Source organism: Callithrix jacchus, chromosome 7, assembly GCF_049354715.1.
Source record: "Callithrix jacchus isolate 240 chromosome 7, calJac240_pri, whole genome shotgun sequence".
Lineage (NCBI taxonomy): Eukaryota > Metazoa > Chordata > Mammalia > Primates > Cebidae > Callithrix > Callithrix jacchus.
Genome location: NC_133508.1, coordinates 90,205,700 through 90,230,192, shown reverse-complemented (window position 1 = coordinate 90,230,192; position 24,493 = coordinate 90,205,700). Strand labels below are relative to the sequence as shown.

The following is a 24,493-nucleotide window of genomic DNA, read 5'->3' as shown; positions in this document are numbered from 1 at the left end:
ACCAACGCTGACCCTTTCCTGGCAGCAAGAAGTGCTCCCCTGGGAGAGAGCCCCAGAAGGTCAGAGCCCCGTTCACAGGCAGGTGGGCCCCACCAGGAATGTCTCCACATAGGCTGGGGCCATGGCTCCTGGGCCTCCTCACCACCTGGCTCGCCCCTGCCCCATCTGGCAGATGTGTCAGGACTCAGCTGCTACTGGGAGCCTGGCCAGGCTGGCCCTTCTCCAGCCCTGAGGCTGGCCTCTGACCCTCATTTCCGGGCTCCAAGACCCCCAGATGCAGGATCTCACCCAAGTCTCTAACAAGAGGGAACAGTTATATAAACTGGCACATCTCTCCACGGAACGGCCTGCTGCCGCTGTGTGAGATGATGATCAATGAGAGGCTTTAGCAACGCGAGAGAGGCGGCTGAGCTGACTGCTACGGGAAACAAAGCAGGCTATGATTTCTGTAGCATGTGTCCAGCCATGAGTTTAAGACACAAATTAAAAAAGACCACTGGATTGTGGTGATGGTGGCACCACTTACTAAAACTCATCCAATTTTACCTTTAAATTGGGTAAATCTCACAGTATACCAGTGATACCTCAGGAAAGCTGCTTTTTAAAAAATGGACACAAACATACCCAAATGTCAATAGTAGTTAATTCCAAGTGGCAGAATTGTAAGAGATTTTCTCTTTCTCTTTTATTTTCCAAAGTTTCTATCCTAATCAGATGTTATTTTAATCATCAGGGAAAAAACCAAGACACCTTTTTTAAAATGTGAGTCTAGTAGAGCTTTCGGGTTCTAAAGGCCCTTAGAACGGAAGATCCTATGACCAGGTGCTGGAAGCTCAGCTTTTCCAAAGCCTCTCCCTGCGCATCTCCCAGGTCTTAGAAACACCTGCCTGGGGCGCACAGGTGGGATCAGAAGCCGCTTGCGAATGAGAGGTTTTCTCTCTCTAGGGAGATTCTTCAAGCAATCACTATGTCAACAGATACAGAGGGTTCCCTTCTTTCACATGGTGAAGATCAGCGATCCCAACTTATTTAGAAGCCTAAAGAAGCACCATTTGTCCCCATTGGAATGGCAGGCTTTGCAGCCATTGTTGCATATGATTACACAAGTTGAAGAGCAGGAGAAATATGAAAATGTCCCTTCATCTGATCCGCATGCGTGTGGCAGCCCAAGGCTTTGCTGTAGGAGCAATGACTGTTGGGATGGGCTATTCCCTATATCGGGAATTCTGGGCAAAACCTAAGCCTTAGAAGGAGAGATGCTGTCTGGATCTTGTTGGAGGAGCTTGCTTTCGTTAGATAATTTTTTTTTTTTTTGAGATGGAGCCTTGCTTTGTTGAGGGAGATCTGTGGGGATTGCTCCCGTGTGAGGCCCCTAGGAAATGGGCCTCGCCATACGGTGAGCTTGAGCCCAGACACAGATCCCCAGTTGGGGGAGTTGAGCTGAGGGAAAGCAGGAACCGAGAGAGGGACTATGCTATTCAAAATAATTAACAGACATTACTTTATGGATATGAGGACTTGGTAGACATTGTGTCCACTTTCGGCTCCTTAGGGTTTATTGCTTCATTGTGTTCATTTTGGATCCTTGATACATTCATTGTAAAATATTAACTTAAGTATTTACTGGGCATAACTTACTGGGTGTAACTTACTTACCTTGACTTACTGGGCGTAACCTACTTACTGGGCATAACTTACTTAGCGGGCTTAACTTGCTTACCTTGTGACTTAACTTAAGCATTTTGATCTGACGTAAACAACATTAAGCAGAAAACTATATAATGGAACCTATTGCAAAAATAAAATTGCTGCATGGGCATAGCTCATGTGGCCCTCCAGATCTCGCTTTTTTTCTTTCTCCTTTTTCCTGGCGCACGCTCTCTTCCAGGTTTGGGACCCTCTCGCTGGACGAGATTCCCGGGCTCATGTTCAGTTCACAACACTTTGTCGCCCAGGCTGGAGGACAGTGTCGCATCTCGGCTCACCACAACCTCTGCCTCCAGGTTCAAGCGATTCTCCTACCTCAGCCTCCCAACTAGCTGGGATCACAGGCGCCCACCACCACATCCAGATAATTTTTTGTATTTTTAGTAGAAACAGGGTTTCACCATGTTGGCCAAGCTGGTCTCGAACTCTTGACCTCAGGTGATCCACCTGCTTTGGCCTCCCAAAGTGTTGGGATTACAGCCGTAAGCCACCACACCCGGCCTAGTTAGACATCTTGAAACATGTCACCTGAATGCACTTGATGGTGTTGAAAGGTCCACCTTCTTAAACTGTTAGGATAAAGTTAATTCTAAAGAAGACAGCGGGCCAATCCTGAAGTACTCCCAGTTTGCTGCAGAATCTCACATTTTTGGATGTTATGTAAGGTCCTATTTGCCCCAGTTAATTTACCTTTTTTCTGCCTGTCTGTAGACTTGCTGGCTCTTTTAGAACTCTGTCCAAAAGTACATGGATATAACTTGAAAAGCCTCCCACAACTGACAGTATCTATGTGTGTGGTTAAAGCAAATTTAGCAAGCTTACAATAAAGCATAGTAATAGTATTTATTAAAGAATCACAATCGTAAACATGAGAATAACTTATGGATTCTAGTTTAGTTCTTTTGTAATTGCAGAATTATATTTTTGCTGCTGTTATATTAGAGTCATTTTAAAATGTCATCTTGAAATAGAATTGTGTATTTTAATCACTCACGCAAGGTAAACTAACACTTTAAAAATGTGTGTGTTGCTTATTTTTTCTATAAGAATTATAAACATTAAACTAAACAAATGACCTATAATGGAATTGATTAATGACTATGAGCCTGCTGGTGTGGTCAGACAGTATACACAAACTTTTATATACTACAGAATGCTATTACACTTGTGAAATTCTCTTGTCTAACCTGGATTTACATGCCATGGTGATAACAAGGTGTATGTATTGTTATTAAAATAAGTGACCCATGCCAAAAAAAAAAAAAAAGAAAGAAAGAAATACCGTGTGGTATTCAGGCAACAATGGGGAGCCCCTTACCCATGTGGAGCTGGTTCTCATGAGCCCCGCTGCTAGCCAGGCCCAGGCCTGCCCTCTTCCATCCACACCCCAAGATCCACAGGGCCAAGATCTCCCCATGGGCACCAAGCATCATTCAGGCCCCCAAGGCCCCACTTGGTGCCCCTGACCCTGAGCTCTGGGCGGCCCCTCACCTCAGGAAGCCCCCACTTAGCACGCTGGCCCCTTGGCTCTGGGCAGCCCCTCACCTCGGGAAGTCAGGCGGTTGTTTTGCAGGTTCAGCGTCTCCAGCCGGTGCAGCCGGGAGAGCTCCTCAGGGTAGATCTTTTCCAGCTGGTTGTTCTAGGGGGTAGGGGGTAGCAAGGAAACAGCATCAGCCTAGTGGGGTGTGCTCTGGACTCCGGCCCTTGCCGGCAGCTCCAGTCCTAGAATCCAGTCCACCTGCTGGGCACCTCCCTTGGGATTCTCCCCACAGCAGTAGACCCTGGTGCCAGCTCTAGGACAGGTCTGGATATGGGCTCTAGGGTGCCACAGTGACAATAGGTGTGTGGGTCCTGCCTTCAGGGAGCCACATGTGGACATCAACAGGCAGTTCAGACTCGACGTGCTCTCTTCTCCAGACCTGCTCCTGGAGCATTCCCACCCCGTGACAGGCAGCCACAGCTGCTCCCCAAGCTAGAAATCACTTTTCCTTCTCTTCCTTGGCCCTGCAGTCCCCTCTCCCCTTGGAACACATGAAAAGCTGAGGCAGTGACCACCTCCTCCAGAAGCCTTCCTGGATTGGGTTGGGGCTAGATTAGGAGGCTGCTCTCTCTGGCTGCACCAGAGGCCCAGTGCAGGTGCCTGAGAGAGTTGATGTGTGGATGAAAGGGCAGTGAGAGCTGCCCTCAGAGTGGCCCTTTCCCTCCGTGACTACCCTGGCCTTGGGCTCCCACGGTCCCCAGCTCAGACCCACCAGTGTGGATGACCGTCAGCAAGTCACTCCCTGCACCGGGCCTGGTCGCCTCTGGAATAAGTGCTGCAGCCCCTCCATCTCCCCAGGGCTGCTGGGCTGCACAAAGTGAGGGTGGGGGCACCTGCACTCCAGGGTGCAGGTCTGTACACCATCTGACTCCTCATGGTTCCAAATTCTAGCCTGCCCGTTGGCTGGAGACAGCGCTCCCTCCTCCGAGACCCCAGAGTATTCTCGTCAAGTCTACTTTGCTCTGGCGTTCCTGGCCCTAGTGGTGGCTGTGCATTCAGAGGGTTGGCTGTGGGGCAGGTCTGCATCCACTTTCAGACAGAGCCTGGCTCGACTTACTGGGCCCAGCCTGGACTCCTCTAAGTGAGCAAAGCGGGGTTTTACTGTATAATCACAGTGCTCTGTGACTAGGACATCAGGAAGGGCATTACCTGCTGCGGCCAGTGCCCCTGAATCTGACCTGCCCCAGCACCCTGTGGCTGGGAGTGGAGAGCCATGCATATTGGAAGTTCTGGGTGAACAGGTTGCTGGGAGTGTCGGGGTTCTGGGATGGGAGCCAAGGGTGTGTGGGGCAGCCCCCGTAACCACGGGTGCAGCGCCGACCTCACCTGCAGGGACAGGTGGTTGGTGTGTTCAGGCAGGTCCCCGGGGAACTCACGCAGGTCGATGCCGCCACAGTCCACGACACCCTCCTGGGAACAGGCACAGTCTCGAGGGCAACTGACCACAGCTGGGCCAGGCACGGGCTCCTCAGGGCTCAGGACCAGCACCGGCTCCTCCTCTGCAAATTCGTTCTCTTCGGGACTCAGGCTGTGGCTGCCGCTTCGGCCAAACCCCGGGGCCCTTGCAGCAAGCACAGGTCCCAGGTGCAGCTGTGGCGGCAGCAGCAGCAGGAGTAGCAGTGCCCAACTCTGGGCCATAGTGCCTGCAGGGGGTCCCAAGTCAGATGCACCTGGGCGCCAGGGCTGACGGAACCTGTGAGGTACAGGGAACACAGCTGGAGCCCTTGAAAGTCATGATGCGCCCCTCCTCCCCCCCGGCTACAAAGCAGGGCCCACTCTGGACTGTCCTCAGTGCCCAGTAGATGACTGACTGAGTGGCGCTCGGCACCTGCCAACCCCCACCACGCTGCCTCCAGAGGCAGGCGACGAGGTGAAGCCCTGTCCTTGGGCAGGTCTGCAAAACCTTCTGCAGCCTTCAGCAGGCTTGGCCCCAAGGAGTCTGTACCCCTGTTTCCTAGAAGGGGAAGCCGAGGCATGACCTGGACTGTGCTGAGCCCTTGCTACCCTGGCACTGGCGGTGTGGGAAGATCCTGAGCCTCCTCCAGCAGCCACAGGCCATGGTGAGCCAGCACCGGCAGCGTGCATCCCGGCTCTCAGGTTCATCATTCACAGGTCTTCCTAACTTGGTCCTGACTCTCTTCCAACTGTCCCCTCAACTGCCCCCAGTTCTATAGGACTATTGAATAGCTCCTCCTTCCAGGCCTTTGCACATGCTGTTCCTTCTGCCTGGGATGCCCTTCCTCTCTCTTGTGCAATCAGCATTTTCTTCCCTAGGAACCAACTCCAGGGCTCTCTGTGACCATGTTCACCCAGAGCTTGGCATTAGTTGGGTTGGGTTTTGAATAGCAAAGGGGTCTTTTTCCCAAATAGAGCTGTGAGCATCGCTCTGTGTCTGCGTATAGGTCAAGCCCAGAGTGCAGCACAGAGAAAGTATCAGTGATTACAGCTGCTGCTGCCCTCACGGCCTCCCAAGTCCCATTCCTGATGTTTATCCCCTTAGCTGACCTCACCAGGGCCTGATGTGCTCAGTGACTACTGCCAACCCGCCAAAGACCACTCCCCAGCATGGCTCCCAGGTGCAGCAAGGAAGGAGTAAAGGGGATAATCTCAGGCCCACAGAGGAAGATGCTGGAAGATGCCATCGTCCCAGCAGTTCCATGGTATAGGCTCGGCACTGGGTGGGTTCCTGGGTTCTCTTTACAGGGACTCAGACATCTCTGGGCTGTGATAAGACGTGCTGGTAGCTCAGGTTCACAGACTCATGCCCCACAGATCCCAGTTTGAGTCCCACCTCTGACCTTGTTGAGCCTCAGTTTCCTTGTCTGTACAATGCAGCTAATACATCTAAATGCACAGCTTCTGTGGAGTATGATAACAGACGCAAAGCACCTGGCGCCTATGAGGTGATGAGGAGCTGCTGTCACCTTATCACCTAATGTGTAATATCTGCAGCAGTTATGCACAGTAACATGCTCCACTAAGTGAGCAGCAGGGACAGCAGCAAGGACCTGCTGTGGACACCTCCAGCATGGGGGGCATTCTCTCCTGAGCTGAGTGGCCACGGGCCCCGGCTCAGGCTGAGCCTCCCTCCCCACCACCAGATCAGACACCGTGACCATAAGGCAGCTAGAAGGGCCTGGCAAGACCCTGGGCCTAGGAGGGTTTTGTAAACTGGGGAGCTTGACGATGACGTTAATGTCTGCAGCTAGCGGCCAGAGCTGCAATCTTGGCTCTGGCCTCAGCTCTGGCTCTTATGTGATTACAATCATCTAAACCTCAGCTTTCTCACCCATCCTTGGGGATAACAGCACTATCCTTACGGGAAGACTGTGAGGGTTCAGTGAAATGCATGTACTGCACATAGTAAGTGCTCAATAAACACCAGCTTTTCCTGCCATGAATTGTCTGTTCCGTGGGCATAATCTCAACCCCTACCACACCACTGCCCACTCCAGAATCTCCTGCTCCTTCCCCTTCCCTTGTCTAGCTCTTGCTGGGTTTTTTGTTTTTTGTTTTGACAAGGTCTCTGTCACCCAGGCCAGAGTGCAGTGGTGCAATCATAGCTCACTGTAACGTTGAGCTCCTGGGCTGAAGTGATCCTCCAGCCTCAGCCTCTCAAGCAACTGGGACTACAGGGGTGCACCACCATGCCAGCCAAATGTTTACACTTTCTGTAAAGATGGGGTCTCCCTATGTTGCCCAGGGTGCTCTCAAACTCCTGACCTCAAGTGATCCTCCCACCTTTGCCTCCCAAAATGCTGAGATGACAGGCATGAGTCACTTGTCCTGGCCCTTTGCTTGGGCTTTCTGACCCCATAGCAGGCCCACCTCCTCCCAGAAGATGTTACAGATATTGTACCCACCTCTGAGTTCCTGCTGCCCCATGGCATCTGTGGCATTTCAGATACCACTCTGCCTCACCTGGTAGCTCAGCTAGTTCTCTGAATTAAGGGCCCATTCGTGCCTGGGCCTGAACTGGGCACTAGGGACACAGGTGAGGTGGAAATGATCCCTGTTCTCCATCTGGAGGGGGCAGCAGACCCCGGTACCAATAACCACTGCCCACCCAGACTGGGGGTGGGCAGCGTAAAAAGGGTCCCAAGGAGTTTGAGGCACTAAAGAAGACAGGAGGGGTGGCAGCCAGGCTTGCTTGGCCCTACCGATCCACATGGCATATAAAGACTCAGGTCTCAGCCACTGGCTTGCCAGGGAACCAGGGAGCCCGGCACACACACAGTTTCCAAGCTCCAGGGATCAGTCAACAACAGTGAGTGGTGCCCACAGCAGCCTACCCCTATGCTCACTCCATCACACCCCTGCTGCCCCTGGCCCCTGACCCAACATCAGTCTACAGACCATCATTCCCACAGCGCATCATAAACTCCACAGTCAGCTCAACAGCCGTCAGCTCCTTGCCCATCTGACCCCACTGTAGTCGGGGGTTCTGAGAGTGAGTGTGAGCCCAGGCCCAGTCCCCAAATTTAATCAGGGCAGAAGGCCAAAGAGAAGAATCCGGGGGAAGGAGCTCTGGTCCCACATATCCTGTGCACTCACCAGGCAGGCTATTCTGCCTCCTTGCCTTCCATTGTGGATCTGTAAAAATCTGTAAACTGCATCCATAAATATCTTTAATTTATGTTAATATTCTGCACCGTACCAAAAATGTTATCACCACTTTATAACTCAGGGAGCTGAGGCCCAGTGGGCTCAGCCAGGGAACAGCTGTTAAGTGGCAAATCTGAGCTCTCAGCTGAGGTCATATCAACAATGCTACACTGCTCTCCCCAAGGCCAAGCATGACAGGGAGCTGGGGACCCACACAGAAGACTCGGCATGGCTTCTGCCCTTCAGAGGCCCACAGCTGCACTGTCCACTCCATTAGCCACTTGCCACATGTGGCTATTGGGCACTTGAAATGTGGCTGGTCCACATAGAGATGTAAGTGTAAAATGTAGTGTACTTGGCTGGGCGCAGTCGCTCACGCCTGTAATCCCAGCACTTTGGGAGGCCGAGGCGGGTCAATCACGAGGTCAAGAGATTGAGACCATCCTGGTCAACATGGTGAAACCCCATCTCTACTAAAAATACAAAAAATTAGCTGGGCATGGTGGTGCGTGCCTGTAATCCCAGCTACTCAGGAGGCTGAGGCAGGAGAATTGCCTGAAACCAGGAGGCAGAGGTTGCGGTGAGCTGAGATCGTGCCATTGCACTCCAGTCTGGGTAACAAGAACGAAACTCCATCTCAAAAAAAAAAAAAAATGTAGTGTATATGGATTTCAAAGATGTAGTACAAAAAAGAATGTAAGATTCCTTGTAAATATTAATGACATCAAATCCCATTTATTGTTATAGTGATTGCATGATAATATTTTGAAAAGGTTAAATAAATTTTACCAGTTTCATTTTACTCGTTAAAATATGGCTTCTGGCTAGATAAGGTGGCTTATGTCTGTAATCCCAGCACTTTAGGAGGCTGAGACAGGCAGATGGCTAGAGCCCAGGAATTTGAGAGCAGCCTGGGCAAGATGGCAAAACCTCGTCTCTACAAAACATACAAAAAATTAGCCAGGTGAGGTGGCATGCACCTGTAGTCTCAGCTACTCAGGAGGCTGAGGTGAGAGGATCACCTGAACCCAGGAGGCTGAGGATGCAGTGAGCTGTGATTGCACCCCTGCACTCTAGCCTGGGTAACAGAGTGAGATTCTGTCTCAAAAAAAAAAAAGGCTTCTAGAAAATTTTGCATTGCATATGTGGCTTGCATTTATGGCTCACGTTATATTTCTATTAAACAGAGCTGGTCCACAGCATTATGTGTAAGCTGAGTATTATAATCCCATTCTAAGGGATAACTTTCAGGCGAAAGGGAAAGGGCCACACAAGCAAGGGAGTCGGTATATGCAAAGGCCCAGAGGCAAGACAGTCCACACTCACAAGACCGTCTGGTGTGAGATAGGGACTGGGAGTGTTACAACCAGGCACAGTGGCCACAAGCCCAGGCCACGTGAAGGCCAGGTTAGGCAGTGTGGGCCTTCTCATTGGAAGATGAGGACCATTGAAGGGCAGGGGCGTGACACAGGCAAGTTTGTGGGTGGACGTGAGGCTGTGCAGTTGGGACAGGTGAGGGCAAAGGGGCCAGACCTTTGGCAGAGAGAGAGGCGCTGGACTGCAGGGATGGAGAGGAGAAATTGGAGTAAAGGGAGAGGTAAGAAGAACAGACGGGGCTTGGAGAGTGGTCCCTCCAGCTTGGCCAGCCACTCTCAGGACTGATAGGTCCTGGCAAGTCCAGCCCTACTACCTGGTTTGCTGTGTGACCTTGGCTATACCACTGACCCATCTGAGTCTCAGTTTTCCCACTTGTTCGTTTTTTTTTTTTTTTTTTAAGTCAGGATCTCACTATGTTACCCAGGCTGGAGTGCAATAGCACAAGCATGGCTCACTGCAGCCTTGGGCTCCTGGGCTTAAGTGATCCTCCCACCTCAGCATCCCAAGTAGCTGGTATTATAGGCACGTGCCACCATACGTGGGACCTGGCTAATGTTTTATTTTTAGAAATGGGGTCTCACTATGTTGCTCAGGCTGTTCTTGAACTTTTGGCCTCCTGCCTCAGCCTCCCAAAGTGTTGGGATTACAGGTGTGAGCTACTGTACCCAGCCTTGTTATTCTAAGAATGGAGCAAGATAAGCCCCCTCCCCGCCGCCTGGTGAGGCCCCTTCTGTATACCCAGTCATGTGGAAGGTATGTGGGGAAGAACAGGGGAGCTCCCCGGTCTCCAGGAGTTTCAAGTGCACCCTGTAAGGAACAACTCAAACCCCTGGACAGTGGGGCAGCTCAGCCAGCAGTGCGCTCTTCCTCATGTGGAGCGCTTTAGAGACAGAAGGGCATGGGTTCCAATTCTGACTGCTGTGTAAGCCCAGATGAGTCACTTTGCTGCTCCAAGCCTCTGTTTACTAGTCTAAGATATGGAGTTGGGGGCTACTTGTGAGAATTAAATGAAATAGCAGGCCCAGCTGTCACCGCTGGGTGACAAGAAAGTGTGACATATCTGGGGTTACTGTTACTGAGAAAGTAAGGGGGACCCGCTGTCTCCCCTGACCTCAACCAGGGAACCAAACCTCAAGGCCCAACTTGTGAGATGAAGGTAGGGGAAGAAGGAAGGGGAAGGGGAGACCCAAATCAAGAGGCGGATCCTCCGCCCCCAGCACTGCCTTCCTTCTCCACTCAAACTCAGCGCAAACCAACTGAGCACCTGCTCTGTGCTGGGCCCCAAACAGCTGCATCTTATTGACTGTCATAGAAATCCTGGGACTAAGTGTTCGTCTTCCTGTTTTGCAGATTTGGAGCTCAAGCACAAAGGGCTGGCATTGCTGCCATCCCCAGAAAGCTCCTACTCAAATGCCCCTGCTCAGGGAAGACTCTCCTCCCCCTTGGCTGGGTTAGGGTGTTTCTGGGTGCTTCCACAGCAACCTTGCCCAGCTTTATCCTTCAAGGCTCAGCAGAACCTGCCTGTCTCCCCAAGCATGGAGTGGGTGCTCAGGAAAAGTTTGCTGAATGAATATGAAAGGCAGAGCTCGTAAAGATCTAAAGATCTGCAATATGATCTGCTCTGACTCCTCCAGTTTGTAGATTAGTGTGTGAAAGGCAAGGCCAAGAGGAAAAGCCTGCCCAGAGCCTTGAGTTGGTCTTGAAGACTGAGCAGGAGTTCTCCAAATGGACAAAGAGGGAGAAATAGCCCTCCAGGCAGAGGTAGGGTGTGATCAAAAGGCAGGGGTGGGGCTGGGGGAGAGGGAGGTTTGTTTAAGGAAGGGTCAACAGGGTGGGAGGCCTAGATGGCCAAGGGCATCCACCGACATGCTAGTGTTGATGACAGGGACTCATTGAGAGTTCCAAGCAGGTCACAGTCAGTACTGTCATGTATGATTCCACCAAGCCTAAAAAGTGCCACCATGAGTAATCCCCTCCCCTAGACTCAGGCAGAAGGGATAAAGTATGCTCCCACAGATGATATGAACACAGTCATATGACTCTGACACTTCTTAACTTGCCCTCTAGGCTAGAGGAGACAGGGTCCTGGGCCCTTAGAGTGGACATGTGGAAGCAGAACTCCCAGACCAGTCCCCGCTGGTCTTTCCCAGGGCTGTCCACAGGCTCTTCTGAGTGACCTACCCTGCAGCGCGGTTCGCCTGCAGACCGGCTGGCCTCCTTGCTCACCATGAGCCCTCCTGGCTCGCCGCTGCCTTACCAGTGTGGAAGCTTTATATAAGGGAGGGATAGGGGACAGGAACACCAGGGGTTCTCCCGGTTCACACCAGTGGTGGTGCCTCTTGGAGCAGGGTAGACCACAGCTTCCCCTTCCCTAGCCAGCCGGTATTCCAAGGGCTGACTTCGAAGCTCAGGTTGTGTGGGCCCGACAGGTCAGTAAATTCACTCGAAGCGCTGGGCGCGCATCCTCCGCGCCTCCCGGACAGGGTCAGTGATGCGCGCACCCGGGCCAGGGCGCTCGCCCCTTGCGGCCGCGCCGGCTCCTTTCCAGAGGGCTGCGGCTGCCTCTCCTAGCCCCAGCCCCGAGGCTGCCAGCAGCCTCGCCACCCCGCCACCACTTCTTCCACCTGACGGCGCGTCAGGTATTCAACGCCACGATCTCGTCCGCTGCCCCTGGCCGGGCTGTGACTCGGGGACCTGCAACCTGAGGCTTCCGCTGCATTCGCAGACAGGCGCTGACCTCGCTCCCCGTGGTTCGAGGACCCCCACCCCCTCCTCTGTCCAGTTGTCCCGGCTGGGAAGCAGCCGCGTAGACAGACAGACGGACTCCAGGCCGCCAGCTGAAAGCTTTGGCTCAACTAGTGGTTGGCGCTAAGCTGGGGCGGCACTGCTGCCCGGGAAGCCGAGCCCCGGAGGGGACTCGGCAGCCGCGACGCGCCCCGAGGGCAAACTTCTGCCCCTCTCCGGGCCTCAGTTTCTCTATCTGTAAAGAGGTCGGAGGCTGGACTCGCTAGGGGGCCGGATGAGTTGACGTGGAAAGACGCGGAGATACTCCGGGTCCGAGCACTCTTGACGGGGGTCCCCGCCCCTGCACAGTTCCACCTGCCCCCCACATTCCCTGTCGCCAGCGGCGTCCTCCTACTCCTGCCCCCGCCCCCATCCGCCCTCAGATTCTTTCCAGATGTGCGCAGCGGGAGGGGCCTGGGGACGGGGACCAGCCTCCGCTCAGAGGAGAAGGCCCCTGCCTGGGTCGTGACTGCGCTGGGGTCGCACCCCAGAGGAGGAGATCTACGGCTGTGCCTTCAGTGCAGGATCCTATGGAGCTGGTGAGATGCGGCGGCCCCGCCCCAGGCAGCTGCTGGAGCCATCCGGAGAGGTGGGGAAGTCTGAGAGCGCTGCCCGGTCTCAGCCCCCCGCCCCTCGGCCCACCCCAGTCGCCTGCGCCCTGTACCTGCAGCACCCCGGCGCCGTGCCGCGCCCCGCAGGCCGAACGCGCTCCCCCAGTCTCAGCTGCGCTCCGCGGGCTCGGTCTCCTTCCATTCAAGTCAAGCAGGGCGCTCAGCGACGCAAGTTTTGTTGTGGGTTTTCTCCTCCCCGCCTCCCTCCCGCCCCCTCCCCCACTTCCCCCCCCCCCCCGCGAGCATCTGCTGGACGCCGGCCTCCTCCGGACATAGGCGTAGGGTCCCCCCAGGCTCGGGCAGGAGAGGGCCTGCCCTATCCCAGCGCGGGACTTGGCCGGGCCCCACTTCCCGGGAGGCAGAGCCGCCGCACCGACCCCTCTTAGCCTCGGCAGCCGCACCACGCCCCCGAACCCCCACCCGGGAGTCCGGGAAGGCGGGCTGTCTGGTCCGCGACGCTTCCTAGTTCCCAGCCTTCCGCACTGGAAATGGACCCCCTTTAGGCCCCGACACCTGAAAAGAAAGCCAGGAAGAGGGGTCCTTCCACCCAGTGCCTCTGAGCTGTATCTTCCTCATTACGGAGGATGTTGCAACCGCTCCAGGCACGAGTACCTTTCCGTTCACTCCCGGACCCTGGGGTCCTGGGCCGTGGCTAACGGCGCCGTCAGCCAAGACCCTGCTGGGCCTCTTCCCGGAAAAGTTCCCCACGCTCCACCCCACCCTCCACTCCCATCCCTCTTGGCCCTGGGCCCACAGCCTGGTGAGCCTTGAAGAATGGTAAATTGGGCTGGAGTCGGGGGCATGCAGATCCCAGTCACAGAGAAACAGGGCGGGTGAACAGTGAGCCCTCACGCCACCATATTGCTCCCAGGAGCTGAAAATGTTTCCAAGTAAAGGAGCATTAACTACTACCAGCTGAAGCAACACTGTTTGGCGCCAGGGGCTTCGGCGGTGGAACAGGGAATGGGGCTGGGCTTAGGTGGTACTTGGCACTTCCACTGTGTAGCAGGCCTCTTCCCCTTACCTGCTCTGGCTGTGGGCAGGGTACCCACAGCTGCCTCACCTGGCCCCCTTCCACTGGAGAGGGAGAAGGATATAAGTCACAGGTGGGCCCCCTTGCTCAACCTAAACCTGAATGAATGAATGGCCCCTGTAAAGCAGCTCCAGACCTTTCACTGGCTGCACCCCCATGGCAGCCTGGTTATACCACGTGTTATGCCCTGCCTTCACAACTCTGCAAAGGAAGAACTGCTGCTGCCTCACTTTATAGAAAAGAGCCTCAGAAACGAAACGTGACTGAGTAAAATGGCCATTAACTTGCAGAGCTGGGGTTTTGAGCCCAGGTTTACCCTTCTCCACAGCCCAAGTTCCTCCCATGGTGCAAACAGGCAGGTAACTTGAGCAGGCAAATGTAGAGCCAGATTTGAACCTAGGACTTTCTGTTTCCATTATGCCAATAACTCAAGAACTTAGCAAGAATAGGGAGGGAAAATATTTTGCCTTCTTTGGCCTCAAATTCCAGTCCTTTCAGAGCTCAAAGTTAACAAGAGTTGGTATGATTCACAGCATTGGACCTGGACCAACACGAGATGCATCTCATGTCTTCTCCTGAATATTGAGCCTAGATTCAAGCAGAGCTAAAAGGACAGGATTCTACTAACTTGAATACCCACGAACTAAAACCCTTCTAGGAAAATGAGAGCCAGAGCATATTGAGTGCCTAATAAGTGACAGGCACCATCCTAAATCCTTAAAATATCTTAATCATACTAACCTTGTGGGGAAGATACTCTCTATAACTGCTAGGGCCAGGGTGTTTCAGGGGCCAGCTACATGCACACCATACACCCAGTCCCCACCACCTCCCAGAGAAACAGGCTCTTCTGTGGAACGCTCAGCCAGTGCCCATATGTGCTATTCCTCGCACAGCTGCAGGAGGAATCACTTTAAGTGTCTCTGGTGGAAAAATGGAGGCAATCTTAGTGCTCTGGAAGCAAATCCTCTTTCAGAAGGATTGTAAAGGCAGAGTCTAAAATTGAGGTTTCCTGAATCTACCTGTGCTGCTTCAGCTCCTTCATGCTGCTCCTCCATTTCAGCTCCTGTTTGATATTACTGAACTACACAGTGTCAAGTACAAGCTTTAAAGTTGGAGCTGGCTTCAAATCCTAGCTAGGTTCAAATAAATAGAAAAATAGTACCTACACCTCACAGTGTGTCCAAACTGGAAAATGCAAGTACAGAACTATACACAATACCTGGCACATGGTAAGTGCTCAGTAAATGGTAGCTATTACTACAAAACTATATCACCCGGACCTGACCAAATAGCCAGGAAACATTATTAAACTAGAAATGACAAGTGGCAAGAATTAAACAGAAACCTCTGCACTGCCCAGGACAAGTGCCTTCTAATTCAAAACAATAAGAAACAAGAACATTCCAAAGAGGAGGAAGGAAAGACATACATACAGTAGAGAGAGCTGGGAGTAAAGAACAAGAAGGCTCTTGGAGGGGTTTGATGATGAAAAACAGAAGGCGAGGAGCAATGAGCTCTTGTTATACCTCATCGTCAAAGAAAATAGTTCCTCCTACCTTGAGCTGTGGGCTGAAGACCTTATTAAGCAGTAGAGTCCCAAATACTGAGCTACAGCAGCAGCTTGATTTTCTGGACAGTTAAGGAATCAAATTACATGGTGGTGTTTGGGGCATATGAATTCCATCTGAAAGATCTTGATGAAAGGCAAGACTCATTAGGGAACAAGAAGAGAATAATGAAAAAAACCTCCAGGTCAAGTACACAAGGAGTCTTCAGTCAAGTACACAGGAGTCTCCTGGGCTCCTACAACATCTCGTACAGACTCTTTATTAATACAGAGTCTTAATCTGTATTAATACAGAGTATTCTTGCTGTATTGTGTTTTTCCTCCTTCTTCCACTGGATTGTGAGTCCTCCAGGGCAAGAATCTCATGTTCTGTAAGCTCCCCTCTCTCACCCTAAAATACCACTGTGATAGGCAGAATGCCCCCCCTCACCAAAGATATCCATACCTTAATCCCTAAAACCTTTGAATATATTATATGATGAAAGGGACTTTGCAGATGTAATTAAGGTTATGGACTTCAAAATAGGGAGTTTATTCTGGATTATCTTGGTGGGCCTAATCTAATCACATGAGCCCCACAAAACAGAGAACTTTCTCTAGCTGGAGAGAGGGAAAATGAAGCAGAAGAGGTCAGAGAGATCTGAAACATGAGAAGGACTTGACTAACTTTAAAGAGGAAGGGGGTCATAAGCTAGGAATAAGGCAGCCTCCAGAAGGTGAAACACCCCTAGGCTGCCAGGAAGGGAACAGGGACTTCAGTCCTACAAGCTGCATGAAACTGAATTTTCCCAGGATCTGAATGAACGTGGGAGCCTCCAGATAGAAAACCAGGGCGGAAACATCTCAACTTCAGCCTTGTGAGACCCAGAGCAAAGAAACCAGTCAAACCCAAGCAGACTTCTAGGTTACAGAACTGTGAGATATAAATTTGTGATCACTACTTTATGATCATTTGTTTCAGCAACGATAGCAAACGAATACAAACATTAATAACTAAAACTGGCGCAGCACTTTCCCACACACTGTTTCACTTGATCTTCACAGCAAGCATGATATTATTGCCACTCATTTTGGAAAAGGGATGCTCAGGGAGGATTTGCAACCTGCTCAGGTGACTCAGCTAATGAGTGCTTGGGTCAGAATTCAAACTCAGTCTTCAGGTTCTAACTCCAGTAAGAGTTGTCTCCCACACTGTAGCCAGCTAACTAGCTTAAGGTAAATAAAAATGGATGGAAAAAAAAAAAAAAAAAAAAACCTCAGACTGCTTTCATACTACAAAAACTTGAAGCTTTTGAATACTCATTTCTTTGGAAAATGGTTTCTTCCAAAGGTATGCCATGTTTCTTCCAAAGTAAGTTATGAATCAGTCAGGGTAGAAACAAGCAAAAAGACCTCAAGTCCTCTTTGTAGCATATAGAAGAAAAGGCTTTGATCAACTGCAAAAGGAGAAATTCTCAAGAGTGGCTGTCAATGAAATACCACTTTCTCCTGTTCAGATGATCTTTCAGCCACTATTAAGGTACATCTCCCAGAATGAAATGCCCTGTTTTTGCCAGCTGAGTCGAGAAACATCTCTGTGGTTGGAGCTTCTAGTCCACTCATGACTGATTTTTATTGTCTGGAAATTCAATAGTATTCAGTCTGAAATTTCTTTTTCTATATTTTTTCCCCTTACTTCTAATAACTAAGCAAAATAATTCCTTTCCCTCTTTGGTCTTTCCATCTCTCAAATACTCATAAACTGATATCACACCCTGCATTTGGAGTATCATTTTGCCAAGCTTAAGGCTTCTTTCAGCCTGCGTAAGTCAATTGTTCCTATACTACTGTGCCTTCATATCAAATTATTTTCTATTTCTGTTCCAGTGAAGTGTCTAGAGTGGTAGAGTGCTCTGTACACAACAGAAGGTGCCATATTCCAAAAGGCGAATTACACAATAACTTCCAGAGAAAGAAAAAAAATCACTGTTTGGTAGTTGGTTAGTCAACTACCTACAATTTAAATAAACAGCAGACTACAATCAGTTTCCCCCAATTCTACATAAAGGTTTATGGCCACAAATTCAGAAACAAATAGATCAAGCACTACATGCTGCTGGAAACAGGACTGTGAATATTTACAAAGTGTTTAAATGACTTTTAATAAATAGACCAAATGCACATCACTTTTTGCAGTAAGTTTTGGTTATATTTTTGAAAAATATTTCCCCTAGAAGTCTGGCTAAAATTCCATACCAAATTAAACTTCCAGCCAAATGGAATCAGACTCCACATTTCTTAAGGGCCAGAAATCTGGCCCAATATTCTTTGTTCTTACCAAGAACTAAAGAGCTATTTGTTTGCAGCAGTCTCCAGATAGATATGATGCTAGACTGTTCCAGAAGATTTTGTAACTCTCTTTTGAGAAAAACTCTACAGTTTGGCCAGATGTGGCTATAATTCCTAATAGCTCATAAATCTTTCAGGCCCCTCATTAGATGTTAGTACCATACCCAACATTCCTCATTCCTATCAGTATGGTCTCTAAACAAACTGAATCCCACAGGGTAATTTGCCCAGAGGTGCAATCTGGCTGCACCATTTTTTTTTTTTTTTTTTTTTTTCTAGTCAATAACATCAAGTAACTTCTCTGTGTTCAAAAAGCAATCATGGCATGGGCAGCTAGAATTTAGTCTTTGACTAAAATGCAAGCCTTCTGAAAGTCAAACTAAATAATTCTACGTCCATTCACTTAAGTATAGAGACCATTAAATTTTAATGGTTCTTGATGAAAACATAAGGACGTAAACAGTTAATAAAAGCAAATTGTCCTCATTCTGAAGCCAGCTGATTATGTGAACTCAAAAATTATCACAAAATGTTCCAATGAATAAATTTCTTCATGTTAAAAAAATTCCTCAAATAATGGTAGGCAGCATCTACTCAGTCAGGGTATAAACAAGTAAGCAAAAAGACCTCAAGTCCTCTTTGTAGCATATAGAAGAAAAAAAGATTTGATCAACTGTGAAAGGAGAAATCCTCAGAGTGGCTGCAATGAAATACCACTTTCACCTGTTCAGGTATCTTTCAGCCACTCAAAGTACATCTCCCACAGTGAAATGCCCTGTTTTTGCCAGCTGGGTCTAGAAATATGACTGTGGTTGGAGCCTCTAATCCACTCATGACCGATTTTTATTGTCTGGAAATTCAATGGTATTCAATCTGAAATTTCTCTTTCTGTATTTTTTCTATGACAAAGTGACTCCTTTTTCATACCCCCACCTCTACATGGACTTGACATGCTAGCCATGCTTTCCCTTATTTTTCCTCTACACATCCAACAAAAATTGTAGAAATCTGAGATTGTGAATGCATCTGAAAAAGTACAGCAACAAGACTTATGCTTTCAATCCACAAATAACCTACTCTGCAACTTTTTATTTATTTTGAGACAGGGTCTCACTCTGTCACCCAGGCTGGAGTGCAGAAGCAGTAATTTCCTGGCTCAAGTGATTCTCATGACTCAGCCTCCCAAGTAGCTGGGATTAGAGGTGTGTGACACCATACCTGGCTAACTTTTGAATTTTTAGTAGAGACAGGGTTTCACCATGTTGGCCAGACTGGTCTTGAACTCCTGGCTTCATGTGATCTGCCCACCTAACCTTCCCAAAGTGCTGGGATTACAGGCATGCACCACCATGCCCAATTTCACTGTTTTTTTGTTTTGTTTTGTTGTTTGAGACGGAGCTCCATCGCCCACGCTGGAATACAATGGTGCATTCTCGGCTCACTGCAACCTCCACCTCTCAGGTTTAAGAGATGGCCGGGTGAGGTGGCTCATGCCTATAATCCCAGCACTTTGGGAGGCTGAGGCAGGTGGATCACGAGGTCAAGAGATTGAGACCATCCTGGTCAACATGGTGAAACCCTGTCTCTACTAAAAAAAAAAAAAAAAAATGCAAAAATTAGCTGGGCATGGTGGCACAAGCCTATAGTCCCAGCTACTCGGGAGGCTGAGGCAGAAGAATTGCTTGAACCCAGGAGGCGGAGGTTGTGATGAGCCGAGATCGCACCACTGCACTCCAGCCTGGGTAACAAAAGCGAAACTGTCTCAAAAAAAAAAAAAAAAAAAAAAAAAAGAATAAAATAAAAATTAATTCCTCACAGAACCGAGGGAAAAAAAAAAAAAAAAAGATTCTCCTGCCTCAGCCTCCCAAGTAGCTAGGATTACAGGCATGTGTCACCACGTCCAGTTAATTTTTTGTATTTTTAATAGAGATGGGGTTTCCCCATGTTGGCATGACTGGTCTTAAACTCCTAACCTCAGGTGATCTACCCCCTCAGCCTCCCAAAGTGCTAGGTCACAGGTGTGAGCCACCTGGCCCAGCCCACTGTTTTTAAAACATAAGGTCAGGGCTCAGTGGCTCACGCCTGTAATCCCAACACTTTGGGAAGATGAGGCAGGCAGATTACCTGAGGTTGGGAATTGGAGATCAGCCTGAACAACATGGAGAAACCCCATCTCTATTAAAAATACAAAAAATTAACTGGACGTGGTGACACATGCCTGTAATCCTAGCTACTCGGGAGACTGAAGCAGGAGAATCACTTGAACTGGGAGGCGGAGGTTGTGGTGGGCAGAGATCGAGCCATTGCACTCCAGCCTGGGCAATAAGAGTGAAACTCCGTCTCAAAATAAAATAAAATAAAATAATTAATAAACAGATTTTTCTGACTACTTGCAATTTTTGTCTGAAGTTGAAAGATTGTTATGGGAAGCTGCCAATATTTTCAAAGAAAAATTAGGAAAAGTTAGGCTAAGGGAAAATTTTTAATGTTCTCTTTCATCATAAGGGCTACAAAAAGTCTTCGTAATAGAGAATGCAATTCTGTGAGTAGGCTCTCATCCTCAGAAATGCTCCCTCTGTGAATATAAAAGTGTTATTTGCCTATCTCCTTCACTCATTTAGCAGTAAGCCAAGACGATGCTGGAAGTCTCAAAAATGGATGCACGAGAGGCAGTCCTTTCCTTTAAGGACCTCTCTATTGGGTAGGAGACAGTAACAAATGACCAGGAAGGAATGATTATCTCTACATAACAAATGGGGACCGCTTCCTGAAAGTGAAGGTACCTGAGCAGGTCTTGAAGGATGATGAGGAATTTACCAAGTGGACTGTGTGGTGGAGGCAAGAGCAGGGAGGAAGATAATGGAGGCTGGGCACAGAGAACACATGTGCAAGGCGACCTAGCTTAGACCTGTAAGTATTAGCTAATGTGCTTGCTGTATATTCATCACTTGGAAACTGAGCCTATCACTATCAAATGGAACTCTTCGGTTCCTATTTTTCATAGAACTTTATGAAACCAATTCCAATATAGCTTTTACCCCTACTACTCCACTGACTTCTTTTTCTTTTTCTTTTTTTTTGAAACTGATTTTGCGGTGGTCACCAGTGATTTTCATGTTGCCAAGTTTAATCCAGTAGACACTTTTCAGAGATCATCCTACTTGACCTCACTAATCAAGCAACATAGTTAACCATTCCCATTTTGGCCATACTCTCTTCTTGGAGTTCTCCCTTTACCTCTCTGGGCCTTTGTTTTCCTCTACAAGATCTCAAAAAGCCAAAGTTCCTCAAGGATTACCCCAACCTTCCTTTTCCCTAACCCAGGTAATCTCCATTTCTGTAGCTTTAAATTCAACCCATATATTCATTACTTCCAAGTGTGTATCTCCAAGATGACCTCACCTCTAAGCTCATCAAATCCAACTGTCTCCTCAATATCTCTGTTTGCAAATTTCTCAGCCATCTCCAAGTTAAAATTTGGGAAGCAGAACTTATTTCAACTACTCCCCCTGAAACCTCCTTGTCTTACTGCCAGTCCAGTCACAATCAGCCATTCAGCTGGCCTGTCACTAGGAGTCATTCTTGCCCCCACATCCAGTTACCAAGTTCCGTCAGCTCCACCTCTGCCTGTTTTTCCACCTCTGTCTCTACTACTGACACCCTAGACCAGGACACCATCTTCTAGCACCTGGACATCCACTCTCCAGCCCTCTGCACCAGTACATTTTCCACACAGCAGCTATAGCGACAGTTTAAATTATTTCATTCCCGTCTGTAGCCCTTCTGGTGGTCATCAGAATATTTCTCTTCACAAATATTCCCACTCTTACTTTCTCCTTCTGGCACATGATAGGTCTTCTGAAGTTAGGTGGGGTGTGTGACTTTCTTAGGTTAAGGAATTGGGAGCAAAAGTGGTATGTATCACTTCAGGCAGAAGCTTTAAGAGCCAACATGCACTTCACCTTTTTCTCTTCATCTGCCCTGACAGTCATGATGCTCCAGGTAGTGGCTACTCCATTAGTCTGAGTTCCAGCCCTAGGATATGATGGCAAGATGAATATATAGCCTAAGTAAGAAACAAACATCTATAAAGCTATATTGTCAACAGCTCCTGACTTCACTAAGAATGAAATACAAAAAAAGCCTTACCAGAATGAACAAATCACAATAAAACTGGCCTCTGTGTATCTATCCAACCTTATCTTGGGCCTGCTCTTCCTGCTCACTATTCCACTCGCACTGGCCCCCTTGCAGTTTTCAGAACAAGTCAAGCCTGTTTCCACCCTTTGCTGCAATGTTCTTTGCATGGTTTGTTCCCTCTTAACCTTCAGATCTCAGCTTAAAAATTATTTCCTCAAAGACATCTCTTTTAACTACTTTATCAAGGTTCCTCACTAACTCCTTCTTACAGCACCCTAACCATTTCCTGCTCGGCACTTCATAGTCTATAATAATCGTCTCTTTGACTGACTGTCTCCCCATTAGAACGTAAGCACCTTGAGAAGAAGAGCTCACTAGTACCTCCAGTGGGACTATACTTTCTACATAGTAACCTATACATGGTAGGCACTCAATAAATACTCATTAAATGAACAAATGAAAGACTCCAAAAGTGGGACATAACACTACAAACATCATTATCACATATCACGGGAGCAAGTGGTGCGGCTAAGGATGAGAAGAGCAAGGGAAGTCACATTTACTGAATGACTACCCTGAACTAGCACTGCTGTAGGTACTTTACGTATGTTATCTCTCTAGATTCTCATAATCCTAGGAAGCGACATCAGTATCTCCACTTTATCAGTCAGGCCACTGAGACTTAACCTGTTCAAGTAGCACTAGTAACAGTAGTTTTAACTGAAATTAAAAGTTAATCTCTTTCCTCCTAACCACAATATCATAAGGGGTAAAAAAAAAAAAACCTATTTTATCACAAAGTACTTTTCTATTATGTACATAAATCACATCATATAGGAACATATTTCTACCATCATATAGGAACCAGTTTTGCTTTTTCCTTTTCGTTTTTTAGGTTCACCTTAAAGCCTGTGTCAGGAATCTCTTGTTATCTGGGATAAGTGAGAACAGAATGATGCAGCAAATGCAAACTACAGATAAATGAGACATTTTGTTGAAACTCTTTTCTTGAAGTCTTTGTCTTCTCAGAGTAAGAAGCTACGATGATTAGGAAGTAGGTCTGTGTTCTGAATTCATTTTACAGAACTTGAAATCAACTTCTATTGGCTTAATGTAACCTCTTGCCGTATCACCAAATGCTTTTCTACTGGTCATAGAACATGCAAAGCTAAATGGTCTTAGGAACTCTGATCCGTAGTCCTGACTATCTTAGCAAGGGCTCCAAACACCTAAACTAATGAAACCAGCTGGTTTTCTACCTCTGAGCACCTTTGGGTAAAGTAATGAGTTAACAAAGAAAGGTGAGGCCTCGATAATTCCCAAACCATTCTACTGGGCTCTGAGGAGATTCAGGATTCTGAGCAAAAGGGACCTTTGGGACCTTCTACTTAAATCTCCTAACAGTTTAGCAAACAGGTCCAGGCAGGCAGTTATTTGCCTAAAAGAAGCAAGTCTCCAGGCTCCTAGTCAAGTACTCTTTCTATCATACCACACTGCCTCCCCAATCAAAAACTAGTGATTATGCCAGGATAACATTGTTTCTAAATCTCCTAATGTTTCCCTTTATTCTGCATTATCTAGAGAACCCTGAGCAAAAAGTGCACAATAAAAACAAGAGAGACCAGAAAAAGCTATTTTAATTTTCTATTAAACATTCTTCCAAAAGCATTATTTTATCCCATATCTCACTGAATTGTAAGAAATAACATTATTAGAAAAACTAGGCAAAAAGATAAATCGTGATAATTAAACTTATATGAAAAATGCAAATTACAACAAAGGACTAAGAACTTTATATATTTAAATATGAAATTATAATTTGAAAACTGTGCATCTCAAAGCAAACTTTATTGTTCAATTATTCTTAACGATAGTGTTTTATGACTAATACACTGATTTTTCAAGAAGGAAACCCATTTAAAAATATTTTTATTTTAAAAATAAGCCTGTATTCAAGCTCTGATCATATTTCTTTTATTTTAATTCAGGAAGAAAATACTGTTTCTGATGGCATGAAATGCAAAATTTTTAGATTTTTTTAATCTCACTAATTTTAAGAACTATTAATGAGAAATTGATTAAGGACATTAAGTGCACAACACTAATTACTGTCAGCTATTGGTACTGTGTTTCTTAGTTCTCCCAAGGAAAACTCTTAAATTGAATCTTCAGCAGAATAATCCCTAAATATACTTTGTAAGCAAAACAAAGCTTTTTTGTTTACATAGGCTTTAGGATTTGACTGCTCCTAATTTTATTCTGAAACTCAATTTTCCCCAGACCATAATAACTGTATTAACTTTGTAATGCACAGTTGTATGCAATTCAGCAAAGCAGTAGTATACCAACAGGCTCTATTCACCCAGAGCCTAGGAAAAATAGGATTGGTCACACCCATTTAAAAACAAATCTATTCCACACTATTTGCCAATGTGTAGTCTTAGTCTAAATTCTGACAATGAAATAGATGGATATAAATCTATATATCTCATCTTGATTTTCAAAAGTAATCAAAGGGAGTTCTTCACAGCTTAGCTTTGCCTGGCTGAAGCTGAAGATTTTGTAACTTCATAGCCAGACCCATGTTGCCAGTGATTTTCAATTTGCCTTGAAAGAAGGCCTGTGAAGAAGAAAGAAAATTCATTACTTGATGTATTTTTAAGATTGCTCATGTTTCTACACTATCTAGCCGTGAGATCATTTATTTATCCAGGTCACATGACTTTCTCTAAAAGATGAAACTTGGCTTTCTGGAATTAACTTAGAACCAGATTCTTCAAAAGGAAGAATTAGTAAAG

General features: G+C 47.8%; 2 protein-coding genes and 1 pseudogene across 17 annotated transcripts in view; 1 reads left to right on the top strand and 2 right to left on the bottom strand.

Annotated features, from left to right (window-relative positions):
• PODN (podocan) overlaps nt 1-24,146 on the bottom strand; it is a 51,447-nt gene extending 27,301 nt beyond the window's left edge. For 4 of the 6 annotated variants that reach the window (XR_013520079.1, XR_621781.5, XM_078331846.1 and 1 more), the window contains exons 1-3: nt 12,678-12,773; nt 4,574-4,940; nt 3,253-3,346 (exon numbers count right to left, since the gene is read on the bottom strand). Coding sequence is in view for 4 of the 6 variants with exons in the window: in XM_078331846.1 (XP_078187972.1) it covers nt 3,253-3,346; nt 4,574-4,940; nt 12,678-12,766 (550 nt within the window). In the remaining 2 variants the exon portion in view is untranslated. Of the gene's footprint in view, nt 1-3,252; nt 3,347-4,573; nt 4,941-12,677; nt 12,774-13,137 lie in introns of those variants that run through there. The other 2 variants (XM_035251509.3, XM_035251510.3) reach the window with 2 other exon arrangements.
• Nucleotides 891-5,808, top strand: LOC118142943 (HIG1 domain family member 1A, mitochondrial pseudogene; annotated as a pseudogene). Its single transcript, XR_013520085.1, has one exon. The product of XR_013520085.1 is annotated as an HIG1 domain family member 1A, mitochondrial pseudogene (transcript).
• The window catches only part of SCP2 (sterol carrier protein 2), a 136,999-nt gene continuing 135,820 nt past the window's right edge, over nt 23,315-24,493 (bottom strand). For all 10 annotated transcript variants that reach the window (XR_013520080.1, XM_003733448.5, XM_009001242.5 and 7 more), the window contains one exon: nt 23,315-24,315. Coding sequence is in view for 7 of the 10 variants with exons in the window: in XM_003733448.5 (XP_003733496.2) it covers nt 24,220-24,315 (96 nt within the window). In the remaining 3 variants the exon portion in view is untranslated. The remainder of the gene's footprint in view (nt 24,316-24,493) is intronic.